The following is a 24,636-nucleotide window of genomic DNA, read 5'->3' as shown; positions in this document are numbered from 1 at the left end:
TTAGGAGGTTTCTGACTAGGTCGGATAACTCCCTGGCTTTCCCCTCCAGGAGAAATACCTTTTTCTGGACTATGCCCAGAATCATTCCTGGGAACAGCAGACGTATCATCGGAAAACACAGCTGCGATTTTTGGAATATTTAGAATCCACTCGTGCTATCGTAGAACTACTTTAGATAGTTCTTTTCCGACCTCCAACTGTTCTCTGGAACTTGCCCCTTTCAGGATATCGTCCAAGTAAGGGATAATTAAGATGCCCTTTTCTTTGAAGAGAGTCATCTTTTCGGCCATTACCTTGGTAAAGGCCCGGGGTGCCGTGGATAATTCAACGGCAACTTTTGAAACTGATATTGACAGTTCTGTATCACGAACCCGATGTACCCTTGTTGAGAAGGGCAAATTTGGACATGGAGGTAATCCTTGATGTCCAGGGACACCATATAGTCCCCTTCTTTCCGGTTCGCTATCACTGCTCTGAGTGACTCCATCTTGATTTGAACCTTTATGTAAGTGTTCAAAGATTTCAGATTTAGACTATGTCTCACCAAGCCGTCTGGCTTCAGTACCACCATATAGTGTGGAAGACTAATACCCTTTTCCTTGTTGTAGGAGGGGTACTTTGATTATCACCTGCTGGAAATACAGCTTGTGAATTTTTCCCAATACTGCCTCCCTGTTGGAGGGAGCCGTTGGTAACGCAGACTTCAGGAACCTGCGAGGAAAAGATGTCTCGACTCTCCAATCTGTACCCCTGGGATAATACTAGTACGATCCAGGGGTCAACTTGCGAGTGATCCCACTGCGCGTTGAGACTCTTGAGACTACACCCCCACCTAACCTGAGTCCGCTTACACGGCCCCAGCGTCATGCTGGGGACTTGGCAGACGCGGTGGAAGGCTTCCTTTCCTGGGAAGGAGCTGTCTGCTGCAGTCTACTTCCCTTTCCTCTATGTCTGGGCAGATATGACTGGCCTTTTGCCCGCTTGCCCTCATGGGAACGGAAGGATTGAGGCTGAAAAGACGGTGTCTGTTTCTGCTGAGATGTAACTTGGGGTAAAAAGGTTGGATTTCCAGCTGTTGCCGAGACCCCCAGGTCCGTTGGACCGACCCCAAATAACTCTTTCCCTTTATACGGCCATACTTCCATGTGTCGTATGGGATATGTATCACCTGACCACTGTCGTGTCCATGACATCTTCTGGGAGATATGGATCACGCACTTATTTTGATGCCAGAGTGCACATATCCCTCTGTGCATCTCGCATACATAAATATATAATGCATCCTATTAAATGCTCTATATCAATCAAATATTTTCAGTCAGGGAAACCGACCAAGCCAACCCAGCACTGCATCTCCAGGCTGATGGCGATCGCTGGTCGCAGTATAACCACCTTATGTGTGTATATACTTTTTAGGATATTTTTCCAGCTGCCTATCAGCTGGCTCCTTGAGGGCGGCCGTATCTGGCGACGGTAACGCCACTTGATAAGCGTGTGAGCGCCTTATTCATTCCCAACGCGCCCTAACTTCTGGCGGGAAAGGGTATAACGCCAATATTTGCTATCGGGGTACACCCACGCATCATCACACACTTTATTTTATTTTATCTGATTCAGGAAAAACTACAGGTAGTTTTTTCACTCCCACATAATACCCTTTTTTGTGGTACTTGTAGTATCAGAAATATGTAACACCTCCTTCATTGCCCTTAACGTGTGGCCCTAATAAGGAATACGTTTGTTTATTCACCGTCGACACTGGATTCAGTGTCGGTGTCTGTGTCTGTGTCGACCGACTGAGGTAAATGGGCGTTATTAAAAACCCCTGACGGTGTTTCTGAGACGCCTGGACCGGTACTAATTGTTTGTCGGCCGTCTCATGTCGTCAACCGACCTTGCAGCGTGTTGACATTCTCACGTAATTCCCTAAATAAGCCATCCATACCGGTGTCGACTCCCTAGAGAGTGACATCACCATCATAGGCAATTGCTCCGCCTCCTCCAACATCGTCCTCATACATGTCGACACACACGTACCGACACACAGCACACACACCGGGAATGCTCTGACAGAGGACAGGACCCCACTAGCCCTTTGGAGAGACAGAGGGAGAGTTTGCCAGCACACACCAAAAAAACGCTATAATTACATAGGGACAACCTTATATAAGTGTTTCTCCCTTATAGCATCTTTAATATATTTATGTCGCCAATTTAGTGCCCCCCCTCTCTGTTTAAACCCTGTTTCTGTAGTGCAGTGCAGGGGAGAGCCTGGGAGCCTTCTCTCCAGCCTTTCTGTGAGAGAAAATGGCGCTGTGTGCTGAGGAGATAGGCCCCGCCCCTTTTTCGGCGGGCTCGTCTCCCGCTATTTATTGTATTTAGGCAGGGGTTAAATATCTCCATATAGCCTCTGGGGGCTATATGTGAGGTATTTTTAGCCTTATATAGGTTTACATTTGCCTCCCAGGGCGCCCCCCCCCAGCGCCCTGCACCCTCAGTGACTGCCGTGTGAAGTGTGCTGAGAGGAAAATGGCGCACAGCTGCAGTGCTGTGCGCTACCTTTAGAAGACTGCAGGAGTCTTCAGCCGCCGATTCTGGACCTCTTCTTGCTTCAGCATCTGCGAGGGGGCCGGCGGCGAGGCTCCGGTGACCATCCAGGCTGTACCTGTGATCGTCCCTCTGGAGCTTCATGTCCAGTAGCCAAGAAGCCAATCCATCCTGCACGCAGGTGAGTTCACTTCTTCTCCCCTCTGTCCCTCGTTGCAGTGATCCTGTTGCCAGCAGGAATCACTGTAAAATAAAAAACCTAAGCTAAACTTCTCTAAGCAGCTCTTTATGAGAGCCACCTAGAATTGCACCCTTCTCGGCCGGGCACAAAAATCTAACTGGAGTCTGGAGGAGGGTCATAGGGGGAGGAGCCAGTGCACACCACCTGACCTGTAAAAGCTTTACTTTTTGTGCCCTGTCTCCTGCGGAGCCGCTATTCCCCATGGTCCTTTCAGGAACCCCAGCATCCACTTAGGACGATAGAGAAATTTGCTTAGTTCATTTGTTACATGAGCGGAGAGATTTTTCTTTTTAAGTGAAGTTCCTCCTCCTAATACGACTTTATACATTGTTATGATTGTTGTTTATTATATTTAGGTATCTAGTTTGGGGACCCTCCGTGCTTCCATATGCTGCCTGTTGGCTTATTATTGCTTTTTCAAAGTGGACGATGGTTTTTATCGTTGCTTCGTATGGTGCGGAGGGGCACCAACGGATGCCTTCTAGTTTTTTATTTAGGGGTGACAGGGCTCTAGCCGCTAACCCCCATGTTTATTCTCCAGGCGACCATGGTATGGTGCCTGTTTTGGCCCCTGGTGGGGTCAGTTCAGTTGTCTTTTTCCCCCTATGTTAATCTGTATTTTGTTTTCTTTATATTGTTGTCCTATTGCCAGCCCTTGTATTCTCTTATGTCACCTAGTATGTTTGTCATGTATCGCACCCTCTCTCCTCTTAACATTAAGTGAAACTACATTGAGCATTATTAAGGGCTTAAACTCTTCTCAGAAGAGGAAGCTTGCCCTTAACTACTTCGATAGGCTTAAAGCACATATTGTCACGGTCCAAGAGACCCACTTCAAAGGGGCGGCACCTCCCCTGTTTCGGAACTCTAAATTCCCCCATTGCTACATGGCTCATGGCCCGGAGAAGAAAGCGGGTGTAGCCATCTAAGTCTCCCAACAATGCTCATTTAGTGTCTTAGCCCAACACCCGGATCCCGAGGGGAGATACCGGATTTTGGTCGGGAAGTTAATGTAGATGTCACCCTAGTGTCCTGCTATGCCCCCAACACCAGACAGTTGTCCTTTTGTAAAAAGTTTTTTTCAGTATTGCAGACGCACGTTACTGGTGCACTCTTGGTCTTGGGGGACTTTAATATGGTTCTTGATTCAAATATGGATAGGTCCCGGACGACCGTGTCACGGAGTCTCAAACTTCAAGATTTCGCTAAAGGTTTTAGTAGATTGATAGCTGAATATGTTCTTTATGACATTTGGAGATCTCAACATCCTACGATGAGAGATTATTCATTCTACTCACATGTCCATCGATCATATTCTCGGATAGATTTGGCCTTTTCCGACAGATGGACGTTACCGTCTATCAGCAAAATTGATATCTTTAAAATATAAAACTCACACTAATTTTACTTAGAAAGAGACAATCAGGCGCACTTAATACCAACTAAATTGTATAGCCTGGATAAGGAAGGTCTATAGTGCTGCTCCCAATGAATAATCTGTATTTTCTTGTTTGGTTTGAATAACTGTAATCATGTATACATATGTGTACACACAGGGAGCGCTAAATAATCATAGCTATCTATTTTATTAAGCAATGAAGAATAGAATGACAATGCACAATTTAATCTCCTTAAACTTTCTCTGAAGTAATTTTGGTTTAACAAAATAAAACAGGTATGAATAAATTTATTGTTTTATTAAGAAACTATTATATGAAGCGAACCTGTGAGGTTGAGCTGTCCGGTATTGGTACTCTATAGCATTAGCCCGCCAGACTATCTGAGCTATATTACGCAATGTTCTAGATCGATGCCATATATAACATTTTTATGTTTTTAATACTTTAATAAAAAAGGAAAAAATATTTATTTAAAATTTCTGATGGAGCTCATGGGAGCTTGGAAACGCTTCCAACAGCAGTGAGCTTAATTTTAAGTGGTATTGGACTGCTACAGTACATCTTTTAACAGCTAAAGGTACCTGCTGGTGATAACCATATATTAGGATTCTGGATTTGCTCATTAAATATTGGCTAAACAGCCCTATCTGGACCTTTTCTCACCAGCAACTGAGTTGTTTATTTCCACGAGAGATGTCTATCTAATATGGTTTTTAATTTTTTATTGTTACAGTTTTTTATTATTAAATTGTGCATTGTCATTCTATTTTTCATTGCTTAATAAAATAGGTAGCGCTAAATAATCATAGCTATCTGTGTGTACACATATGTATTCATGATTGTTTCAAAATTGATATCTTGCCTATGACGTGGTCGGATCACTCTCCCTTGTTGTTAGTGTGTGATATAGGTGGAAGGAGGGTCATCCCTGGGCGGGGAAGGCTAGGTTGTGGTGCACTCTCCCATCCAGAGGCTCAACAAGCTATTCAGCAGTCTGTGTCCCATTATCTTCAAGAAAATGACCCCAACGACACTTAGTTATTTAATCACTGGTGTTCCCTTAAGGCTGTCGCTAGAGGGTCAGCTATACAAATTGCTGCAAAATTGAAGAGGGACTATAAACGGACTTACGAACAAGCTGAACTGGAGGCTCTTGATTTGGAGAGGGCCCATAAAGTGACTCCGACTGACAAAACTCTATATAGGAGACTCCTAGCTCGGGAAAAAGTTAATTCCTTTTCATTGCGTGAAGTGCAGCGTAATATAGCGCGACTAAATCAGAAATTCTATGCCTTTGGCAATAAGGCTGGTCGATTATTGGCTAGTAAATTAAGGGGACGAAAAGCGAGGGAGCGCGTGCACCATGTCTTTAATTCTCAAGGCGCTAAGACATCTGACCCACGCCAAATTGCTAACGCATTTGCGGAATATTATTCTGGCCTCTATAATCTCCGGGATGACTTAGACACCCCTCAACCTTCTCAGGTAGATATTGATGATTTCCTGCAATACTTATCCCTTCCTTCTTTAGACTCTACAGCCTGCCTGTCCATAAGTTCCCCTTGGACTACAAATGAAATAGTAGCGACTATTGACTCGCTTCCACCTGATAAAGCCCCTGGCCCAGATGGGTTCCCTGCTAACTTTTATAAATCTTTTAAAGCAGCGCTAGCTCCAGTAATGGCGTCCGTGTTTGGCGAAGCCATGTCGGTTAGGCGTTTCCTGAAGGAAATGCTCAATGCACGAATTGTGACCATCCCTAAACCTGGGAAATCCCCTTCCTCAGTACAGAACTACAGACCTATGGCTTTGTTAAACACAGATGTCAAGATATATGCAAAAAGGATCGCTAATCGCGTTTGCCCCTTTCTGTCCCATCTTATTAAACCAGATCAAGTGGGGTTCATTCCGAGCAGGCAGGCTCCGGACAACACTCGCCGGGTTTTAGATGTAATGGATTACTGTGACTCTCCTGGGTCCCCTCTTCTAATACTTTCTTTGGATGCCGAAAAGGCATTCGATAGGCTTCACTGGGGGTTTGTGCAGGCTGCGTTGCTTCGGATTTAGCGGAGGTATTTTGGACTCTATCCTTGCCTTGTATTCTTCCCTTTCGGCGACGGTTTCGGTCAACGGGTGCCTTTCTGCTAGCTTTAATATCGCCAATGATACGAGACAGGGCTGTCTGTTGTCTTCTATTATATTTGCCTTAGCAACTGAACCCTTGGTGGAGAAGATAAGGCTGACGGCAGACATCGATGGTCCTATTATTGGTGATCTTTCTCACAAAATCTGTCTCTTTGCGGATGATATCCTCTTATGTTTAACAAGACCAGAGAATTCTCTCTTCTACACAGTCTTGAAGCAGTTTTCCGAGGTGTCATATTATAAGTTGAATACTTCAAAAACTGAGGCCCTCCCTCTGCATATTTCTACTGACTTATTACAGGAATTACAGGGTGACTTCAGGTATGCGTGGCAGTCTAAATCTCTCAAATACTTAGGGGTTACCCTAGCTAGAGAACGCGATTTGATCGACTGCAATTATAAACCGTTACTGCAGGCCTTTGAGACTCTGACTAAAGATTGGATGCTACATGAAGTTTCCTGGTTGGGCCGTATAGCAGCCGCTAAAATGGTGCTGCTGCCAAAGCTAATGTATCTCTACAGAACTATCCCAAGACTTATCCCCAAGCCACTACTCCACAAGTTTAATCAAACTCTAATCAACTACATATGGAAAGGCTCTAAGCCTAAAATTGCTAGACATACCCTTTCCCTTACGAAACTCAGGGGAGGTGCTGCCTTCCCAGATCTCAAGGCTTATCAATCAGCCTGTATACTGAGCCAAGTTAAAGACTGGTTCTTATCAGGGTCCCCTAAACAGTGGGCTATTATTAAGGGTTCCATGATGTCCCCCTTTGGGGAGACCAATCTTCTATGGTTACCTGTTACAGTTACCTCTCGCCAGACTCACACCTGTAAGGCGATAGTCACAACACTTCAGATTTGGCGTAAATTTATATCCTCTCAAACAGAGATTTCTCTACCCTTTTCAGAATTGTCCCTATCTGCCATAGCTGCCCTGATACCTTATCTGAACCTAGACACGTAGGCTGAAATGGGGTGACCTCTTTGAAAGATATGCTTCAAGTAGAGGGTCTAGTTCCTTTTTCTTACCTCCAGAGTACGGCTAATATTTCACCTCGGGATTTTTATAAGTATCTCTAGTTGAGACACTGTATCCAGAGCCATATCTCATTCCCATTGGCTAATTGAGCTTGCCCTCCTCTATTGTTATCTAAGCTTAAATCATCAGCTCAGAGAGGTACTCTCTCCTAGTGGTATCAGTTTATACTGTTGGGACGGACTTATGGGAAACTACCCTCTCCCGGATATTGGCTGATGAAGACTGGGATGTCATTTTCCGCACCTGCTTTAAGGTTTCCAAATGTATTCACCATACGGAGATGTTTTTTAAGCTACTTCACAGAGCCTATTTTACTCCAGCGTGGCTGCGTAAGATCTGGCCTACAGTTTCCCAGTTTTGCTGGAGGAATTGCACCTCGGTTGGAGATATCTATCATATTTTTTGGGCTTGCCCTGCCGTACAGCCGCTCTGGAAGGAAATATTTTGGATGATCAGTGAAATATTGAGATCTACTGTCCCTGTAGACCCCTTAACGGCTTTGTTTCACTTTTATCCGGGGCCATTATCCCAGGGAGATAAGTACCTCATGGGACATATCTTAATTGCCACCAAGGCCTCCTTAGCCCACCTGTGGAAATCTCCTTTAATTCCTACGCCTACTACTATTTTAGATAAATAGTGTCTCTGGACTTTATTTGAAACGTCAGACACGGCATATTCCTCCTCAGTGAGCGCATGGGACATTCCATCATCTACAGTGTGCGTATAGACTTTACTGTTCTGGATTCCCCTGTGGAAAACCCCTGTGATATATGCCTATTTAGTAACAATAGCATTAACACCTTGTTATCGTATTCCCTGACTCCATGATTATGAGGCGGCTCTGTCCGTCTTATCTCTTACTGTTATAGACTCGGACTGGCAATTCCCTCCCCCTTCCTCCTCTTTTTTAAAAACTTTTTTTTTACCATCTTTCAATTCATGTTTGATTGTATTTGATTTGTTGCATGCCACCGAGATTATGATAAAACTTTCAATATAAATTGTTAAAAAAATAAAAATAAAAATGAAGACTTCAAGGGCTGCAGCAGAGGCACTGTCTGTTAGATGTCATTCAGACATCTCCTGCTGCAGCTCCATCACCTTCCCCAGCGACGCTGTATACTCCCGCGCCCTGGTTGCTGGGTACTTACAGCGGAGGCTCCGATTTTCTTCCAGTTAGTCACACACACAACCGCTGTTATCCTGGATCGCGTGGCCACACTCAGAAAGTAGGTAAGTGGGTCCCGCCGGCGGGACCCGCTGTAAACCGCGATCTCGCGAGGCTAATGGGAGGAGGGCGTGGACACTGTAGTAGTACAGGGACGCCACTAGACCACCAGGGCAAAGGCACAGGTCGGTTTTCTCTCATAAACCATTCATACTATATAAGCCCACAGTACCCGGTGGTGAAGTCCAGCAGGGGGAGAAGGCTTTGACCCCTCCCCCAGGCCCAGGCCACCATTTAGAGCAGAGGTTCTCAAACTCGGTCCTCGGGGGCCCACACAGTGCATGTTTTGCAGGTCTCCTCACAGAATCGCAAGTGAAATAATTAGCTCCACCTGTGGACCTTTTAAAATGTGTCAGTGAGTAATTAATACACCTGTGCACCTGCTGGGTTACCTGCAAAACATGCACTGTGTGTGCCCCCGAGGACAGAGTTTGAGAACCTCTGATTTAGAGTAATTGTCCTGCATCTCTCTAACCCTCACTCCCCGTCAGCGTTTGGGCGCAATTAAGACAAGCTGAGCTGATCCTGGGACTGTTTGGTCAAAATCTCCTCTGTAAAGCCGCCTGCATGTCAGCGCTGTGCATTTTACATGTCTGCTGACAGTGTTAGTTAAGAAAGAGTGCTTTTAGTCAGGGTTATATAGTACAAGTACCCTGTGATATAACAATGCACAGTAAAGACTGGATGTATATCTATTGAGTGTATAGCTATACTTAGTACTACTCTGTATTGCTAGTCCAGTGCAGTTTTATTGCATGTCATAATTTCTGCATTGTACATTTTTTGTGTGTGTGTGTGTGTGTGTGTATAGCTGCTGTGTTACCTCCATTTCATGTATCTCACTCAGATTGCTATCCCTATATTCTATAACCTGAGGGGGCTAAGTGCGTCAGGTTTATCATTTAATATAGGTGTTTAACAAGCTATACTCAGTGTGTATTTTTGTGATTTTTAGTCACCATATACCTCTTGAATTCCCTGTTTGTGCTGATACACTACACAGGGGGTTCTTATCAGGTATTGGTCTGCTGATATTGTACTGTGTTGCCTTGCATTGAGCTTTCGGATATGTCATCTACAAAGGGCAATGATGCTGGGGCTGATCCCACATTGCGTGGTGGTGACGCTGCAGACACATTTGAGGAAAACATAGCAGCTGAGGGTTCAGGGGGATCCTTACCCTCAAGTGGGACTGTAGCAACGGGGGTTCAAAATGACCCACCCTGGGCTACCTTCTCCACACTATTGAATATGCTGGTAACTAGATTAACGCCCCTTATGGGACCTCCTGTGCCGGTACAACCGCTTATGGTCCCCGCGTTAACCCACCATGGGCAGACCAACGGTCTGGTTCAATTGCTGTAACTGAGCAATCACTGAATACTCAGAAGTCTAACCCTCGCCCGCCTAAGACCAAGGGATCCTCTAGGCGGGCCATTACTTCCTCACAATCCACCAACTTCCAAAACTCCTCGTCTGATGAGGATGGCGTTTATACTGACCCCACAGATTCTGATCCAGATACTTCTGATGGGGAATCTGTTTCACAGGTGAATGTTCCTGACTTGTTGGAGGCTATCAGGACCATTCTTCAAATTACTGATGACCCAGAGCCTGATGCTGCCACTAAGAAACCGGACAGGTTTAAACGTCAGAAAGTGGTTAAAGAAGTTTTACCTCATTCTGACCATTTAGTTGACACACGTCAGGAGTCCTGGGAAAATCCAGGAAAGAAATTCACGCCTCACAAGAAGAGGCTGGCTCGCTACCCCCCCCCCCCTTGCAGCGGAGCCAAGTAAAAATTGGGAAACACCCCCACCTGTGGATTCACAGGTGGCGCGGCTGGTGGTATCCTCAGCTCTGACGGTAACTACCGTCACAGACGGATAAGCGTGTGGAGGGTTGTTTAAAGGCAATTTACACCCTAACTGGTGCTGCGAATAAGCCCACCATTGCAGCGACATGGCCTGCAGAGGCTGTTGAAGCGTGGGCTCAGGAGCTGGAGGCAGAGTTGCCTTCCAACGCTTTTGATCATGTTAGACAATGTCTGTCTTATATCGTCACAGCTTCTCATTACATTAAGGAGGCAGCTTCTGATGCCAGTATCTGGCGGCCAAGGCTTCTACTACGTCCATTTTGGCTCGCCGGATTCCCTGGTTACGGTCCTGGTCTGCGGATCTGGACTCTAAGAAAACCCTGGGAGGTACTCCCTTTTAAGGTAGACATTCTTTTCGGAGAAGACCTCAACAAGATAGTGGCTGACTTAGCTTCTACTAAAACAGCATGTCTACCTAGTACTGCTTCTTCGGCGCCGAAGGCTAAGAGTACTTCCTTTTGTACTTCAGGGAAAGCAAAAGGTCAGGCGTACCCAAAACAGGTTCGCACTTCCAAACCCAATAAGCCCAAACCCAAACGGGCCTGGGCTGCCCATCATCCTGCTTCCAAAACAGACAAGCCTGCCGCATGACGGGGCGGGCCTTCCTTTGGGGGATCTTAGGGTGGGGGGCCTTCTTCTAGGGTTTACCCAGGAATGGTTGAGGACCACTTCTGATGCCTGGGTACGGGAAGTCGTCACTCGAGGTTACGCCGTATCATTCAAGAATCGTCCCTTTCATCGATTTTGCCTGACAGACGTCCCTTCAGATCAGGTGAAGGCAAAAACTCTTCATTTGGTGGTACAGTCCCTCCTGGACACAGGAGTGGTAGTACAGGTGCCTTTGGCTCAGAGAGGCAAGGTGTACTATTCACCGCTGTTCCTAGTCCCAAAACCGAATGGGTCATCCCGGCCCATTCTCAACCTCAAGTCCTTGAACAAATTTGTGAGGGTCTCCAAATTATGTATGGAAACTCTTCGCTATTGTTCTGGTCTTGGAACCTGGGGATTATATGGTTTCCCTGGACATACAGGATGCTTACCTGCATATTCCCATTGCAGTGTCGCATCAGCAGTACCTGAAGTTTGCGGTTGGCAACCTCCATTACCAATTTCAGGTGTTACTTTTTGGTTTGACCACGGCTCCAAGAGTCTACACCCAGGTTATGGCGGTAATGACGGCTGTACTTCGCTGTCAAGGGCTCAGGATCCTACCGTTGCTGGACAACTTGTTGATCCTGGCCAATTCCCCAGAAATTCTCCTACGCCACCTGGATCTGACTATCCAGTTTTTGCAAGCCCACGGGTGGCTCATCAACTGGAAGAATTCTTCCTTGGTCCCTACTCAGAGCATGGTGCACCTGGGGGTGTTGTTGGACACTCACAACCAGTGGTTCTTGTCTCAGGAGAAAGTCCTGAAGCTTCAGGACAGGATTCAATGCTTCCTATCTCGTCCGCAAGTGTCGATACATTTGGCAATGCAAGTGCTAGGTCTCATGTTGTCGGCTTTCGACATGGTGGAGTACGCTCAATTCCATTCCCGTCCTCTGCAGAAGCGGATTATTGCCAAGTGGGATGGCCTGCCTCACCGGATCAGGTCTCAAATGATCTCCTTGTCTGCGGAGGTTCGTCTGTCACTGAGCTGGGGGCTTCAGGACCAACGATTGAGCAGGGGTCATCCCTTCTGGATCGCCAACTGGGTCCTTCTGACGACGGATGCCAGTCTGAGAAGTTGGGGCGCGGTGTTGGAGCAACACTCTCTTCAGGGTCAGTGGACCAAGGAGGAGTCTCCCCTCCCGTTAAACTTCTGGAATTGCAGGCGGTGTTCAACTCATTGAACTTGGCCCAGCATTTAATACAGAACAGACCTGTTCAAGTACAGTCGGACAACACCACCACGGTGGCGTACATCAATTATCAAGGCAGCACTCGAAGCCACCTGGCATTGAGGGAAGTATCACGGATTCTTCAGTGGGCGCAGCGCCATCTGCCAGCCATATCGGCGGTGTTCATTCCGGGGGTCCTAAACTGGGAAGCGGACTCTCAGTCGTCAGGACGTACACGCCGGAGAGTGGAGCCTCCATCCAGAAGTGTTTCAACTTCTCGTGGACAAGTGGGGCCTTCCAGATGTGGACCTGATGGCATCTCGACACAATCCCAAGGTTCCGGTCTTCGGAGGAAGGACAAGGGTTCCTCAAGCAGCGTTCGTGGACGCACTGGCAATTCCATGGAACTTTCGGCTGCCATACGTGTTCCCTCCGGTGTCACTCCTGCCCAGAATAATAAGGAAGTTCAAGCAAGAAGGAGGAATCCTACTGCTGATCGCTCCAGCATGGCCCAGACTGCATTGGTTCTCAGACCTTCAGGGTCCCTCGATAGAGCATCCCCTTCTACTTCCGCAGCACCCAGATCTCCTCGTTCAGGGCCCCTCTCTATAGCAGGATTTAACCTGATTAGCTTTGACAGCGTGGCTCTTGAAGCTTCCGTCTTAAGGACCAAGGGATTTTCTGAGGCGGTCATTCAAACCATGTTGAAGGCTCAGAAACAGACTTCTGCTCGGATTTACCATAGGGTCTGGAATTCTCACTTTGCTTGGTGCGCATCTAACAATCATGACGCTTACAAGTTTAGTATGGCCAAACTTTTGGTCTTTCTACAACAGGGCCTGGACTTAGGCCTTTGTCTAGCCTCCATCAAGGTTCATATTTCTGCCTTGTCGGTTTGGTTCCAGAGAAAAATTGCAACTTTACCTGATGTAAATACATTTACTCAGGGTGTGTTGCGGATTCAACCTCCTTATGTTCCGCCTGTGGCTCCTTGGGACTTGTCGGTGGTTCTGAAAGCGTTGCAAGGGTCTCCGTTTGAGCCTCTTGTATCGGCAGACCTTAAGTGGCTTTCTCTTAAGGTGTTGTTTCTGCTGGCTATTGCCTCTGCCAGACGGGTGTCGGATTTGGGTGCTTTGTCCTGTAATCACCATATCTGATTTTTCACCGTGACCTGACGGTTCTTAGAACACGTCCCGCCTACTTACCTAAGGTGGTGTCTTCTTTCCACCTTAATCAGGAGATTGTGGTTCGGGCCTTTGCCTCTCCTGAACTGTCTTCCAAAGACCGGTCTTTGTATGTGGTATGGGCTTCTCCGTATCTATGTGAAGAGGATAGCTCCTATCAGGAAGTCTGATACTCTCTTTGTACTATTTGGTTTTCACAAACATGGCTGGCCTGCTCACAAGCAGACCTTGGCTAGATGGATTAGAATGGTGATTGCACATGCTTATGTACAGGCTAGTCGTCTAGCTCCTGTTACTATAAAGGCCCATTCTACTCGGTCTGTTGGACCCTCTTAGGCGGCCCAGCGTGGTGTGACCCTTGAGCAATTGTGCAAGGCAGCTATGTGGCCCTCAGTGATCACATTCATAAGGTTCTATGCCTTAGATACTTCCGCCTCCCAGGATGCTTCCTTTGGACGCCAGGTTCTTGTGCCCGCTACAGTGTATCCCCTCCCATAAGGACTGCTTTAGGACATCCCCAATATCATTCCCTGTGGAGCCCAGAGCAGAAAATTAGATTTATGGTAAGAACTTACCGTTGTTAAATCTCTTTCTGCGAGGTACACTTGGCTCCACAGGGCGCCCACCCTGACGCACTTCGCTTCTTTGGGTTTGTATGGCATTAGCCGCTGACATTTTCTCCTGTCGTGAGAATGTGGTGTATGTGGCTACTAACAGTTGTCGCCTCTTTTGCCTGCTACTGCATTGGACTGGTTAACAAAAACTGAGCTCCTGGAGGCGGGGGTATAGAGGAAGCGGCGCTATGCATCTTGGGAAGAAGGTCAAAGCTTTGCGCCTGTTGCTGCCTTGGATCAAGATCCTACTCTACACCCCAATGTCATTCCCTGTGGAGCCCAGTGTACCTCGCGGAAAGAGATTTAACAACGGTAAGTTCTTAACATAAATCTAGTTTTTTGAACATGTTTAGTGAAGTACAGTAGAAACATTCTAGTTTTCACAAGAAAAAGACATTTTTTTTCAGTATAAGCGCCAATAAGGAAAATGGATAATAGATATAAATACGTCCCTTGGAGAAGTTCTCATTCGGTTGTTCCTCAATTATTGAAGGGACGTTCTCAGTAAGTATAGATGATGTCCAATAATTTGATATAGAAACAGAAAAAACAAAACAGACATGCAATGTGTAGTATTGTTTTGCGTGATGAATTCTTTTCATATATAGAATAAACCTAATCCCATTAGGAAGATGGCATAAGGAGGGAATCTATATACGGTGCGTACCCCAACTCACACTGGGAGGGGCAAGTATGTGCACGGAAAGGTTTCTTTAGGTTTCTTCACCCTCTTTGTGTGTCCTTCACCATAAAGTATGCATGAAAGAGCATACCTAAACTCACTTTAAGGTGGAAATGAGTCAAAAATATAAAGGTATCTTTTATCCTATTGCTGCTGTATCATATGGAAATGCGTACCGCACTCACAAGACACGAAGTGAAGACAGTCCTATCAAGGTATCTTTAGGGTCCACAAACACTTCAAACTTCTGAAAATGTCTCAAAGGGATGTTTTCCAATAGGAGCAGTTCATACCCAATGGTTTTATTTTACCCAGTACAGAGCCAACAATGGCCATTGTTGGCTCTGTACGGGGTAAAATAAAACCATTGGGTATGAACTGCTCCTATTGGAAAACATCCCTTTGAGACATTTTCAGAAGTTTGAAGTGTTTGTGGACCCTAAAGATACCTTGATAGGACTGTCTTCACTTCGTGTCTTGTGAGTGCGGTACGCATTTCCATATGATACAGCAGCAATAGGATAAAAGATACCTTTATATTTTTGACTCATTTCCACCTTAAAGTGAGTTTAGGTATGCTCTTTCATGCATACTTTATGGTGAAGGACACACAAAGAGGGTGAAGAAACCTAAAGAAACCTTTCCGTGCACATACTTGCCCCTCCCAGTGTGAGTTGGGGTACGCACCGTATATAGATTCCCTCCTTATGCCATCTTCCTAATGGGATTAGGTTTATTCTATATATGAAAAGAATTCATCACGCAAAACGGGTGGTCTTCTGTTTGCCGGCGGTCGGGCTCCCGGCGCTCAGTATACCGGCGCCGGGAGCCCGACAGCCGGCATACCGACAATTATTTTCCCTCGTGGGGGTCCACGACCCCCATAGAGGGAGAATAAAATAGTGTGGCGCGCGTAGCGCGCCACTGTGCCCGTAGCGTGGCGAGCGCAGCGAGCCCGCAAGGGGCTCATTTGCGCTCGCCAAGCTGTCGGTAAGCCGGCGGTCGGGCTCCCGGCGCCGGGATGCTGGTCGCCGGGAGCCCGACCGCCGGCCAGCCGTAGTGAACCCACGCAAAACAATACTACACATTGCATGTCTGTTTTGTTTTTTCTGTTTCTATATCAAATCATTGGACATCATCTATACTAACTGAGAACGTCCCTTGAATAATTGAGGAACAACCGAATGAGAACTTCTCCAAGGGACGTATTTATATCTATTATCCATTTTCCTTATTGGCGCTTATACTGAAAAAAACTGTCTTTTTCTTGTGAAAATTTCTGTCTCTTTTTGGGGTGGGGTGACATCCTGTTACACTTTTTACTGGTTAAAGCTGCCTTGCGCATATTTTAAGAACCCAATCCTTTTGTTGTTAGAAACATTCTAGTTGTTTAATGTAATTCAGAAATATACATTCTTCTATGTAAATATAATAAACAATGGCTTGTCTAGCACGTGAACCATTAGTAAATAATGCACATTACCTGTATCTATATCTGAATACTAAATACATCTGTGTTCTTGCAAGTGATACACAAGTCATAAACCACTAATACAGACTTGTATCCATTCACGATCCAAGCATAAGGCAATGTGTGTTCTGATTCCTATTACAGCACGTCATTAATTACTAAACATACTTGAGTATTTATCCATGTATTTAACAAAGCATTATAATTAAGCACTGTACAGGATGGTATCCAGGTGAGAGGTCGACCCCATATGGTTGATAGGTTACTTGACCCTGGTGACCATGCGCATGTCGACCACATGGGGTCAACCTCATACTGGTCCAACTAATGATCAACACACACACGAAATAGAAGAATGTATATACAAAATACAATGAAAAACAGATCTGTTTATACAAAATCACCATCCAGGTCGGAAAAAAATAAAGTCAATATTTTTTGGGGGGACAAATTAAGTTTACCACAACTGTTATTTGCACTTGAATGCTACATAGGCAGAATGTAAAATGGGCTCACAAAGTTGTGCATGTACAAGTCATTAGTTTTCACAATAACAAGATAAAGCTGCAGTTATTTCATAAGCCGTTTCCGCTTCTTCAGAAGTGAATCTCGCAGGGCAATCTGAGGGAAAAAAAAGATAGTTTGCTTATTCTCCAATGCCTTTGCCGAACGCACATTTCACTAATGCATTCTGTAATTATTACCTGTTTATCTCTGAAGGAACGCTTGTTTTTGCAACGAATGTTCTGGCTGTACCGCATCATCATGAAGTTTTTATTCTTTTTCTTTTCCTTGTTGGTGGAGCTGGCGTGGGGATTCAGTTTTGTTTTTTTCCTCACAAAGTCTTTTCGGTCTGTTCTGCCAGCCTATTCAAAGTGAAATATGGTTAGAAAAATAATCTATAAGCAAGGTCCTCTATATAGAAACTGCATTTTAAAAGCTTCACATGAAACATTACTGCAACAATTAACATTTTTAAAGTTAAGTCACATACAAACTTATGTTAGAATGGTTTCTGTTAAATGTAAATATGTGGTAAAGTTTGTAAAGAAAATGTTTCCGTAGCCAAAAATAGTTCTATAAAGATAATACTATACATTATTTGAAGAGAAGTTAACAGTTTCATGTATGTTGTGCCGCAGATCCTAAAAAGAAAACAAAACCACATGTTGAATGTCTAATGCTGGGTACACAATGAACGATATACCATCCGATCAATTGATCGGATGATGTATAAATTTAATGATCGGCAGGTGTGTACAAACTATAGGTCTGAATTACGTTGTTCACAAAGAAAATGTGTCAGCTGTGCTGCACAGTCCATGACCAATATATCTGCAGATATATTGATGAAGCATTCTGTGTGTATTGCAGACCCCATGACTTGTGATAAATTGGCCATCTGTGTGGGTGGGATTATTTAAATGAGCTGTCCCAGGGTGTGGGTGGGCACCGCATTGGCTCACTGCAGTGCCTTCATCCTCCAGGGTATGTCTGTTGCAGTTATCACCGCCGGGTGGCCGGAGAGGGGGAAAGATTACAGCCTCCATAAACGTAGCTGCTACTGCTCAGCCCTGCATGGAACTGTGGTCAAAGACGGATACTGATGTATGCCAAACTCGCTGGATATGGGGAGAGCGTGCTGAGGAGGTAGAGAAAAACAGGATTTTGGTACTTACGGATTTCATAGGGGAAACTGTAGCACATACACTTGGGGTTTATACGCATGGTTGAGTGGAGCCTGGCACTTTAATTTTTCAAGAAGTGTAGTTGGCTAATCCCCTCTATACCCCTCCCAAACCCAGTTTACATAAACAAAGCCCGAGAAGAAAGACAGCAGAGACAACCGAAGGAAAACCAGAGAGGAGGAGGAATAAACAGGAAATTGGACAAAGGACTGAAAAGGAGTACCCGTACACACTGCAGAGAACAACATGTAGCCAAGCAAACAAAAAAACAAGGCAGGTTGTGAAGTGCTGAGTGGGCGCCCAATGTTCCCTGAGGAATTAAAAAAAGGAGAGCTATGAAGACTTACCTTTGTTAACGCTCTTTCTTCGAGGTCCATAGGGGAGAAAATTAGGTGTATGTGGTAGTAAAGGACTGGGGACCAAACCGTTAAGCTTTTAGGTATCCCAAGATGTTCCCGGTCCTTCCCCCCTATACCCTGCCTTCATGCTCAGAGGTTCCTTAGTTTTGTCAACAAGCCCAAGGCAGGAGCATGATAGGAGAGAAGGAAAATATGGTACACACAAAAATACACTCTCATAGATCAGAGAAGGGAACCGGTGACCAAGAGAAGAAACCCATAGAAGCCAGGTGTGTCACGGTGGGCACCCTGTGGACCTCAAAGAAAGAGTTAACAAAGGAAAGTTTACCATAACTCTCCTTTTCTTCTTCATGTTCCATAGGGCTCCACAGGAGAGATAATGGGGATGTCCCAAAGCAGTTGTTCAAGGGAAGGGATGCTCCTGAGTGGATAGGAGAGGAAGAGAGTCTTGCTGTCAGCCACTTGAGTTCCACCAAATCCCAAGGCTAAACCAGAGGCGCCTGCAAAAGACCCGGAGAACCAAAGACAAGTCCCACAAAATCAAAGGAGGGACAAAGGGAGGTTGAATGTGGAGAACACCCTGAAGGAATGTTCTAACATCAGACAGAGGGCGATCTTTCGCTGGAATCACATTGACAGAGTAGAGACCTGGACCTTGAGGGATGCCAGGCGGAGGCTGAGGTCTAACCCTGCCTTGACAGAGGAAAGCACCCATGACAATCTGAAAACCATAGGATCGTAGCTCCTGGTAAAACACCATTGAAAGTAAGAGCGCCAAATTCTGTAGTATATGCAGGCTGAGGCAGGATTTCGAGCCTGCAGCATCGTCTGGAGCAATGAAAGAGTGGGAGAAACCCTTGGATATTAAGAGGGATGACTCAAGAGCCACACTGTCATAGACAGACGAGCTAGGTCCAGGTACAGACAGGGACCTTGAGTTAGCAGATCTGGCCAGAGAGGGAGTAATTAGGGAGTGTCTATCGAAAGACTCTGCAGGTCAGCAAACCAATGGTGCCTCAGCCAGTGTGGGGTTGAGTAGCACGGTCCTTTCTTCCTGCTTGAACTTGAGAAGAACCTGTGGAAGGAGGGAGACTGGAGGGAAGAGGTACACCAGATTGAAGGTTTACCGCAGCGCTAGAGCATCCACAAAAGCGGCTGCGGGATCCCTGGTCCTGAACACATATACAGGCAATCTGTGGTTGTGACGTGAGGCTATGAGGTCCACATCCAGCAGAACCTATTTGTCCAAAAGGAGATGAAAGACTTCCGGGTGTAGAGCCCACCATCGGGCATAGTCATCCTGTCTGCTTCCCAGTTGAGGACTCCCGGGTTGAGGTAGGCTATCCCAGTTGCATTGTCGGACTGGATTTGGACAGGCCTGCCCCAGAAAGAGAAGGTCCTGCGACAGGGTTAGGCCGAAACTCTGGGATGTTGATGGGTAGGCAACTTTCGTAGGTTGTCCAACATCTCTGAAAGGAATGTTGACCAGTCACTGCACCCTTACCCATGGAGGCACTGAATCTGGAATCCAGAAGGAGCAACCCTTGTTCAGGTGGACACGAGAGGGAGAGACGAACTTCCAGAAGGAGAACGATCGTCTGGGACCAGAACAGATGATGGTGCACATTCCATCGGGATAATATCAGGTGTTGAAGAGGACGGGAGTGGAACTGAAGACCATGGATCCCAAGACCTGCGTTGCTGTGTGGATGGACATTCGCCAATTGTGAAGTAACTTGCGCAAGTGCAGTGCCGTAATTTTGTCTGCTAGAAGGAAAAGCCTCTGAAGACGCAGTCTCTTTCTCCAAGTCTCCCTCGGCTGAGGAGGAACAACATTCTACTGTGGATGTCCCTGCTCTAGTGCTTGCAGTTAAATCAATTCTTGACATGGAGGATGAGGAACCGGCTCCTAAGCCTCCAATATTTAAATTAAATTCCCTGAATAGGATCAGCTTACTGAACTCTTTGTGTGCAGCATGGAGTACTGGCAGATGGTTCCAGCTCTCAAAAAGACTTGGGGAGAGCTTACTTTCTTTATGCGGACTTAACCTCCTGGGCAACTGGCCTCTGTAATGGTCCCCGATGCCAGTGGAAATGCCCTGGTGATCTATAGAGGGGTTGTGGATGAACTGGATGTCTTGGGTGGTCTTCACAATAGGAGGTATAGGCAGCTAAAGACGCGATTCGCTGCAATCGGGAAATAGCCTTGCCTGTCCCCACGGTGTCCGGACCCCAGAGGGGTGTGTGCGTGCAGAGCTCTGCTGGTACCCACCATAATCACTGGACAGCTTAGCAATGTTGCAACACCGGCAGGACATTGAAGGAGCAGCAGCTCGGGCGTCCAATAGGACGCCTAGCACCGCTTGCTCAGAAGTAAAATAAAAATAAAAAAATAGTACAAACAGAAAAAAAACAAAACCCAGCTTGGGGCTACTTAAAAGCAGCACCCGCCTGTTCAATGGTGCATCCGGCTCCTGCCGGCACCAAACAAACTGGCTAGCCTGGGAGTTTCAAATGAGGAAAAAGGGAATGGGAAAACTACTGCACTAGTATTGAGATTTACATAAATCCTGAATAGAATACCCCTTCTTATATTATACTGCCTTATAACTGGTCAAGTTTAGGGGGTGCTGCCACACCATATATTGTTGCCAATATATGAAAACACATTTTGAAAGGAAAGGGGAGAATTGGACTTTGGGTGGCGCACTAGAGTTAAATATACACAATTAAAATATAACTTATTTCCATCTTAATAAAAGAGCCAATAACTGTGAAAATGATAAAATCAATAAAGACAAGTGTGGGACACAGTGCAACATATAATGTTAAGAAACCACACTCTTTGGATCCACTGTGCTGTGCAATGTCTTATATGTGTAATAGATTTGTCTCAGGTTCTATGACCTTAATAAAGATTAATTGGTGCTGTCAGAATATTATCTCAATATTTTGTCTGGGCTTATTGGGTGCAAACTTGCCTGGAATACACACAGGTATAATGTTAATTATTAGTTTGTGTTAAATAAATTCCTTGTGACTGATCGGCTGATTTTTTAAATTTCTGCTATCAATACCACAAAACTGACATGTACATTTGGTATGCACTTCTAGAAAGTAGGTACTTTGTGCCAATATGCATATCAGAGCATATCATTGAGTGAAACATCCATACAGTAGTTCACATGAAGTAGTGATCCGCGCTCTCAGTCTATGCTGTCAACGCACTCACAATCTGCCGCTATAAACATTAATTACTTGTGTGTATCACTGGCTAACTGACAATCTCAGTGTCTACAGTCAGCGCCTTTGACTTATCATTGGCATGGTACTAGCCTTCATATGCTTCTATGATCATAGAGTACACGGTTCTGTGCTAGATAAAATGCGTATCTTTGCTTATGATATCGATCAGCGCTCTCAGTCTCTGCTGTCAGCGCTTGAAAGCATTCTACACGTGGAAAGTTTATAGAGACAGCTTTCAGATATACAGTATAGCAAGCTTCTCATTAATAAGGACTTGTTTATACCAGTGTGAGATTCACAATAATGCACAGAGGCCTCCTAGTTTATATATCAAATGTCTCTATTGATCAATGCTCTTAGTCTCTGCTGTCAGCGCTCGTGATTATTCAATGGGTAAAGAATTGCATAATAGAGGCAGCTTTTAAGTATAAGATCTAACAAATCAAAATTTATGTCTCTACCACATAAATTTCTTATCTATAGAACAACCTCTAGCGCTGAATATATAGTCGAAAGGTTTAATTGCTTTGTGCCTGGCCCGGCCCGGTTTGATACCGGTCTGTAGTTGGTCATGCAGTCGGGATCTAAATTAGGTTTTTTAAGAAGCTGTCTAACAATTGCTTCCTTTAGGGGTCCAGGAAAAATGCCTGTCTGCAAAGTGCATTGAACAATTTTTGTAAAGACAGGACCAATTATATCCATACAACCTATTAGAAGCTTGGTTGAGGCTAGGTCCAGATCACAGGTAGTGGGACGCAAAATCCGAGCAATTTCAGCAGTGTCCTTTACATCCACTGGATCAAAGCTGGTCCATGAAGGCAGGTAGCTTATATTGGCAGGCTTTGTAGTTTGGCACACCTTTGATGGCACTGTGGAGATTCCAGCCCGGATGGTGGATATTTTATCTGCAAAGAAGTTTGCAAACTCATTGCATCTTGCCTGGGAGAGGGTCTCATCAGTCTGCAGGCATGCTGGCTTGCAAAGCATCTCCACTGTGCGGAAAAGTTGAGCTGGCCTATTGTTTGCTGCCGTGATCTCATTTGACAGGAACTGTGATTTCTTACGAGTGATTGACGATTGATATTCTTCGTTATGCTTTATTAGTTTTATTTTGTCATCCACTAGGTTAGTCTATACTATATTATTTGCAGCTTGAAGGGGGCAGCAGAAAAATAAATTTTAAAAACCGTGAGGTAGAGCTGCATAAATGTGGCCGCCATCTTAGGATGCCAAAGCCATATCCCTGACCAACATAAACATTTTAATGTATAGCTAAATGTGGATAGTATTTATGTTTATTTAGCAAACACACGTAGTACTGTGATTCAGATGCTGTTACAGCTGCAGAGCATCACAGGAGAATGAGGGCATATTTCCTCTTCCTGTGTGCTCTTTAGAAGGCCAACCCATTATGTAAATTGCTGGTAGATTTGTCACGTTTCACGACCACGATCTGCCAGTGTGTACCAGATATATCTTTAGATGGCAGTGAGGGTTGGTCAGCTGTGTATGAGCAACCACCATCTACAGATATGCACCCAGCAACTAAGGGGATAATTCAGACCTGATCGCTAGGGTGCGTTTCTTGCAGCCCTGCGATCAGGTAGTCGCCGCCTACATGGGGAGGGGAAAATCGCTGTGAGGGGTGCGTTCGGATGTGTTGGAGAGCTGCACAAACTAATTTTGTACAGTCTCTGCACAGCTCAGGACTTACTATTCCAGTGCGATGATTGGGGCCGGAGCCGACGTCAGAATCCCTCCCTCCAAATGCCTGGTCCCTCCTGCGTTTTTCCAGACACTCCTTAAAAAACGGTCAGTTGCCACCCGCAAACGGCCTCTTCCTGTCAATCTCATTCCGATCGCCAGTGCGTTCGGATTTTTTACACCATCCCGCCGCTGCTGACTGGCCCTCCTCGTCACTGCGGACCATCGCGCCTGCGCCTTGCGGTGCATATGCATGCGCAGTTCAGACCTGATCACCCGCTGAGCGAAAATGCACAGCAGCGATCAGGTCTTAATTACCCCCTAAATTAACATCTCAGAAGAGGATGGTATTATGCGTACTGTTAAACACACGGACTAAAACGTATAATTAATATACCTAGAATAACGGAAGTATCTGGAACAAAAATCGGTCTACTTATACTGCTAGCTCTGCTTTCTGTTTCTTATGATTTAGCCATATGTGAATAGCACAATGGGCCTCATCCAAGGGTAGTATAGCTGTGAAATGTTCTATTTTCCTGCACCCTTCCTGTCCCCTCTACCCCCTAAAGTGTACAGCAGCCAATCAGAAGTTGAAAGGGCCGAGGTGGGAGAGAAAGCCAAACCCTACTCCCTACAGCCATCATACTGGAGGACGCAAAAGTCTAAACATGTTGAGTATCCCTTATCCATAATCACACATTTTTGGTTCCCCTACTGAGAAAATGACACAAATATAATAATTTTAATATATATATATATATATATATATATATATATATATATATATATATACACACACACACACACATTATCTCTATATAATATATCTGTATATACACAATATATAATATATACCGTATATACTCGAGTATAAGTCGACCCGAATATAAGCCGAGGCACCTAATTTCCCCCCAAAAAACTGGGAAAACTTATTGACTCGAGTATAAGCCTAGGGTGGTAAATGCAGCTATAGCTGGACACGGCCCTCATACTGCCAGATATGCCCCCCAGTGCCAGATATACCCCCACAGTGCTAGAGATATGCCCCCATGGTGCCAGATATTTGCCCTCATAGTGCCAGATATGCTCCCACAGTGCCAGATATGCCCTCATAGTGCCAGATATGCCCCCACAGTGCTACATATGCCCCCAGTGCCAGATATGCCCTCATAGTGCCAGATATGCCCCCACAGTGCTAGATATGCCCCCATGGTGCCAGATATTTGCCCTCATAGTGCCAGATATGCCCCCACAGTGCTACATATGCCCCCAGTGCCAGATATGCCCTCATAGTGCCAGATATGCCCCCACAGTGCTAGATATGCCCCCATGGTGCCAGATATTTGCCCTCATAGTGCCAGATATGCCTCCACAGTGCAT

General features: G+C 45.5%; 1 protein-coding gene across 1 annotated transcript in view; it reads right to left on the bottom strand.

Annotated features, from left to right (window-relative positions):
- Window positions 1-16,148: 16,148 nt before the first annotated feature.
- The window catches only part of SDAD1 (SDA1 domain containing 1), a 221,128-nt gene continuing 212,640 nt past the window's right edge, over window positions 16,149-24,636 (bottom strand). The window contains exons 21-22 of the mRNA XM_063919903.1: window positions 16,961-17,122; window positions 16,149-16,877 (exon numbers count right to left, since the gene is read on the bottom strand). Coding sequence (XP_063775973.1) covers window positions 16,827-16,877; window positions 16,961-17,122 — 213 coding nt within the window. The 3' untranslated portion in view covers window positions 16,149-16,826. The remainder of the gene's footprint in view (window positions 16,878-16,960; window positions 17,123-24,636) is intronic.

The sequence above is a fragment of the Pseudophryne corroboree genome, chromosome 1, assembly GCF_028390025.1.
Source record: "Pseudophryne corroboree isolate aPseCor3 chromosome 1, aPseCor3.hap2, whole genome shotgun sequence".
NCBI classification, from domain to species: Eukaryota; Metazoa; Chordata; class Amphibia; order Anura; family Myobatrachidae; genus Pseudophryne; species Pseudophryne corroboree.
The sequence above is the reverse complement of the archived record's forward strand: the minus strand, read 5'-3'. Positions and strand labels throughout refer to the sequence as shown.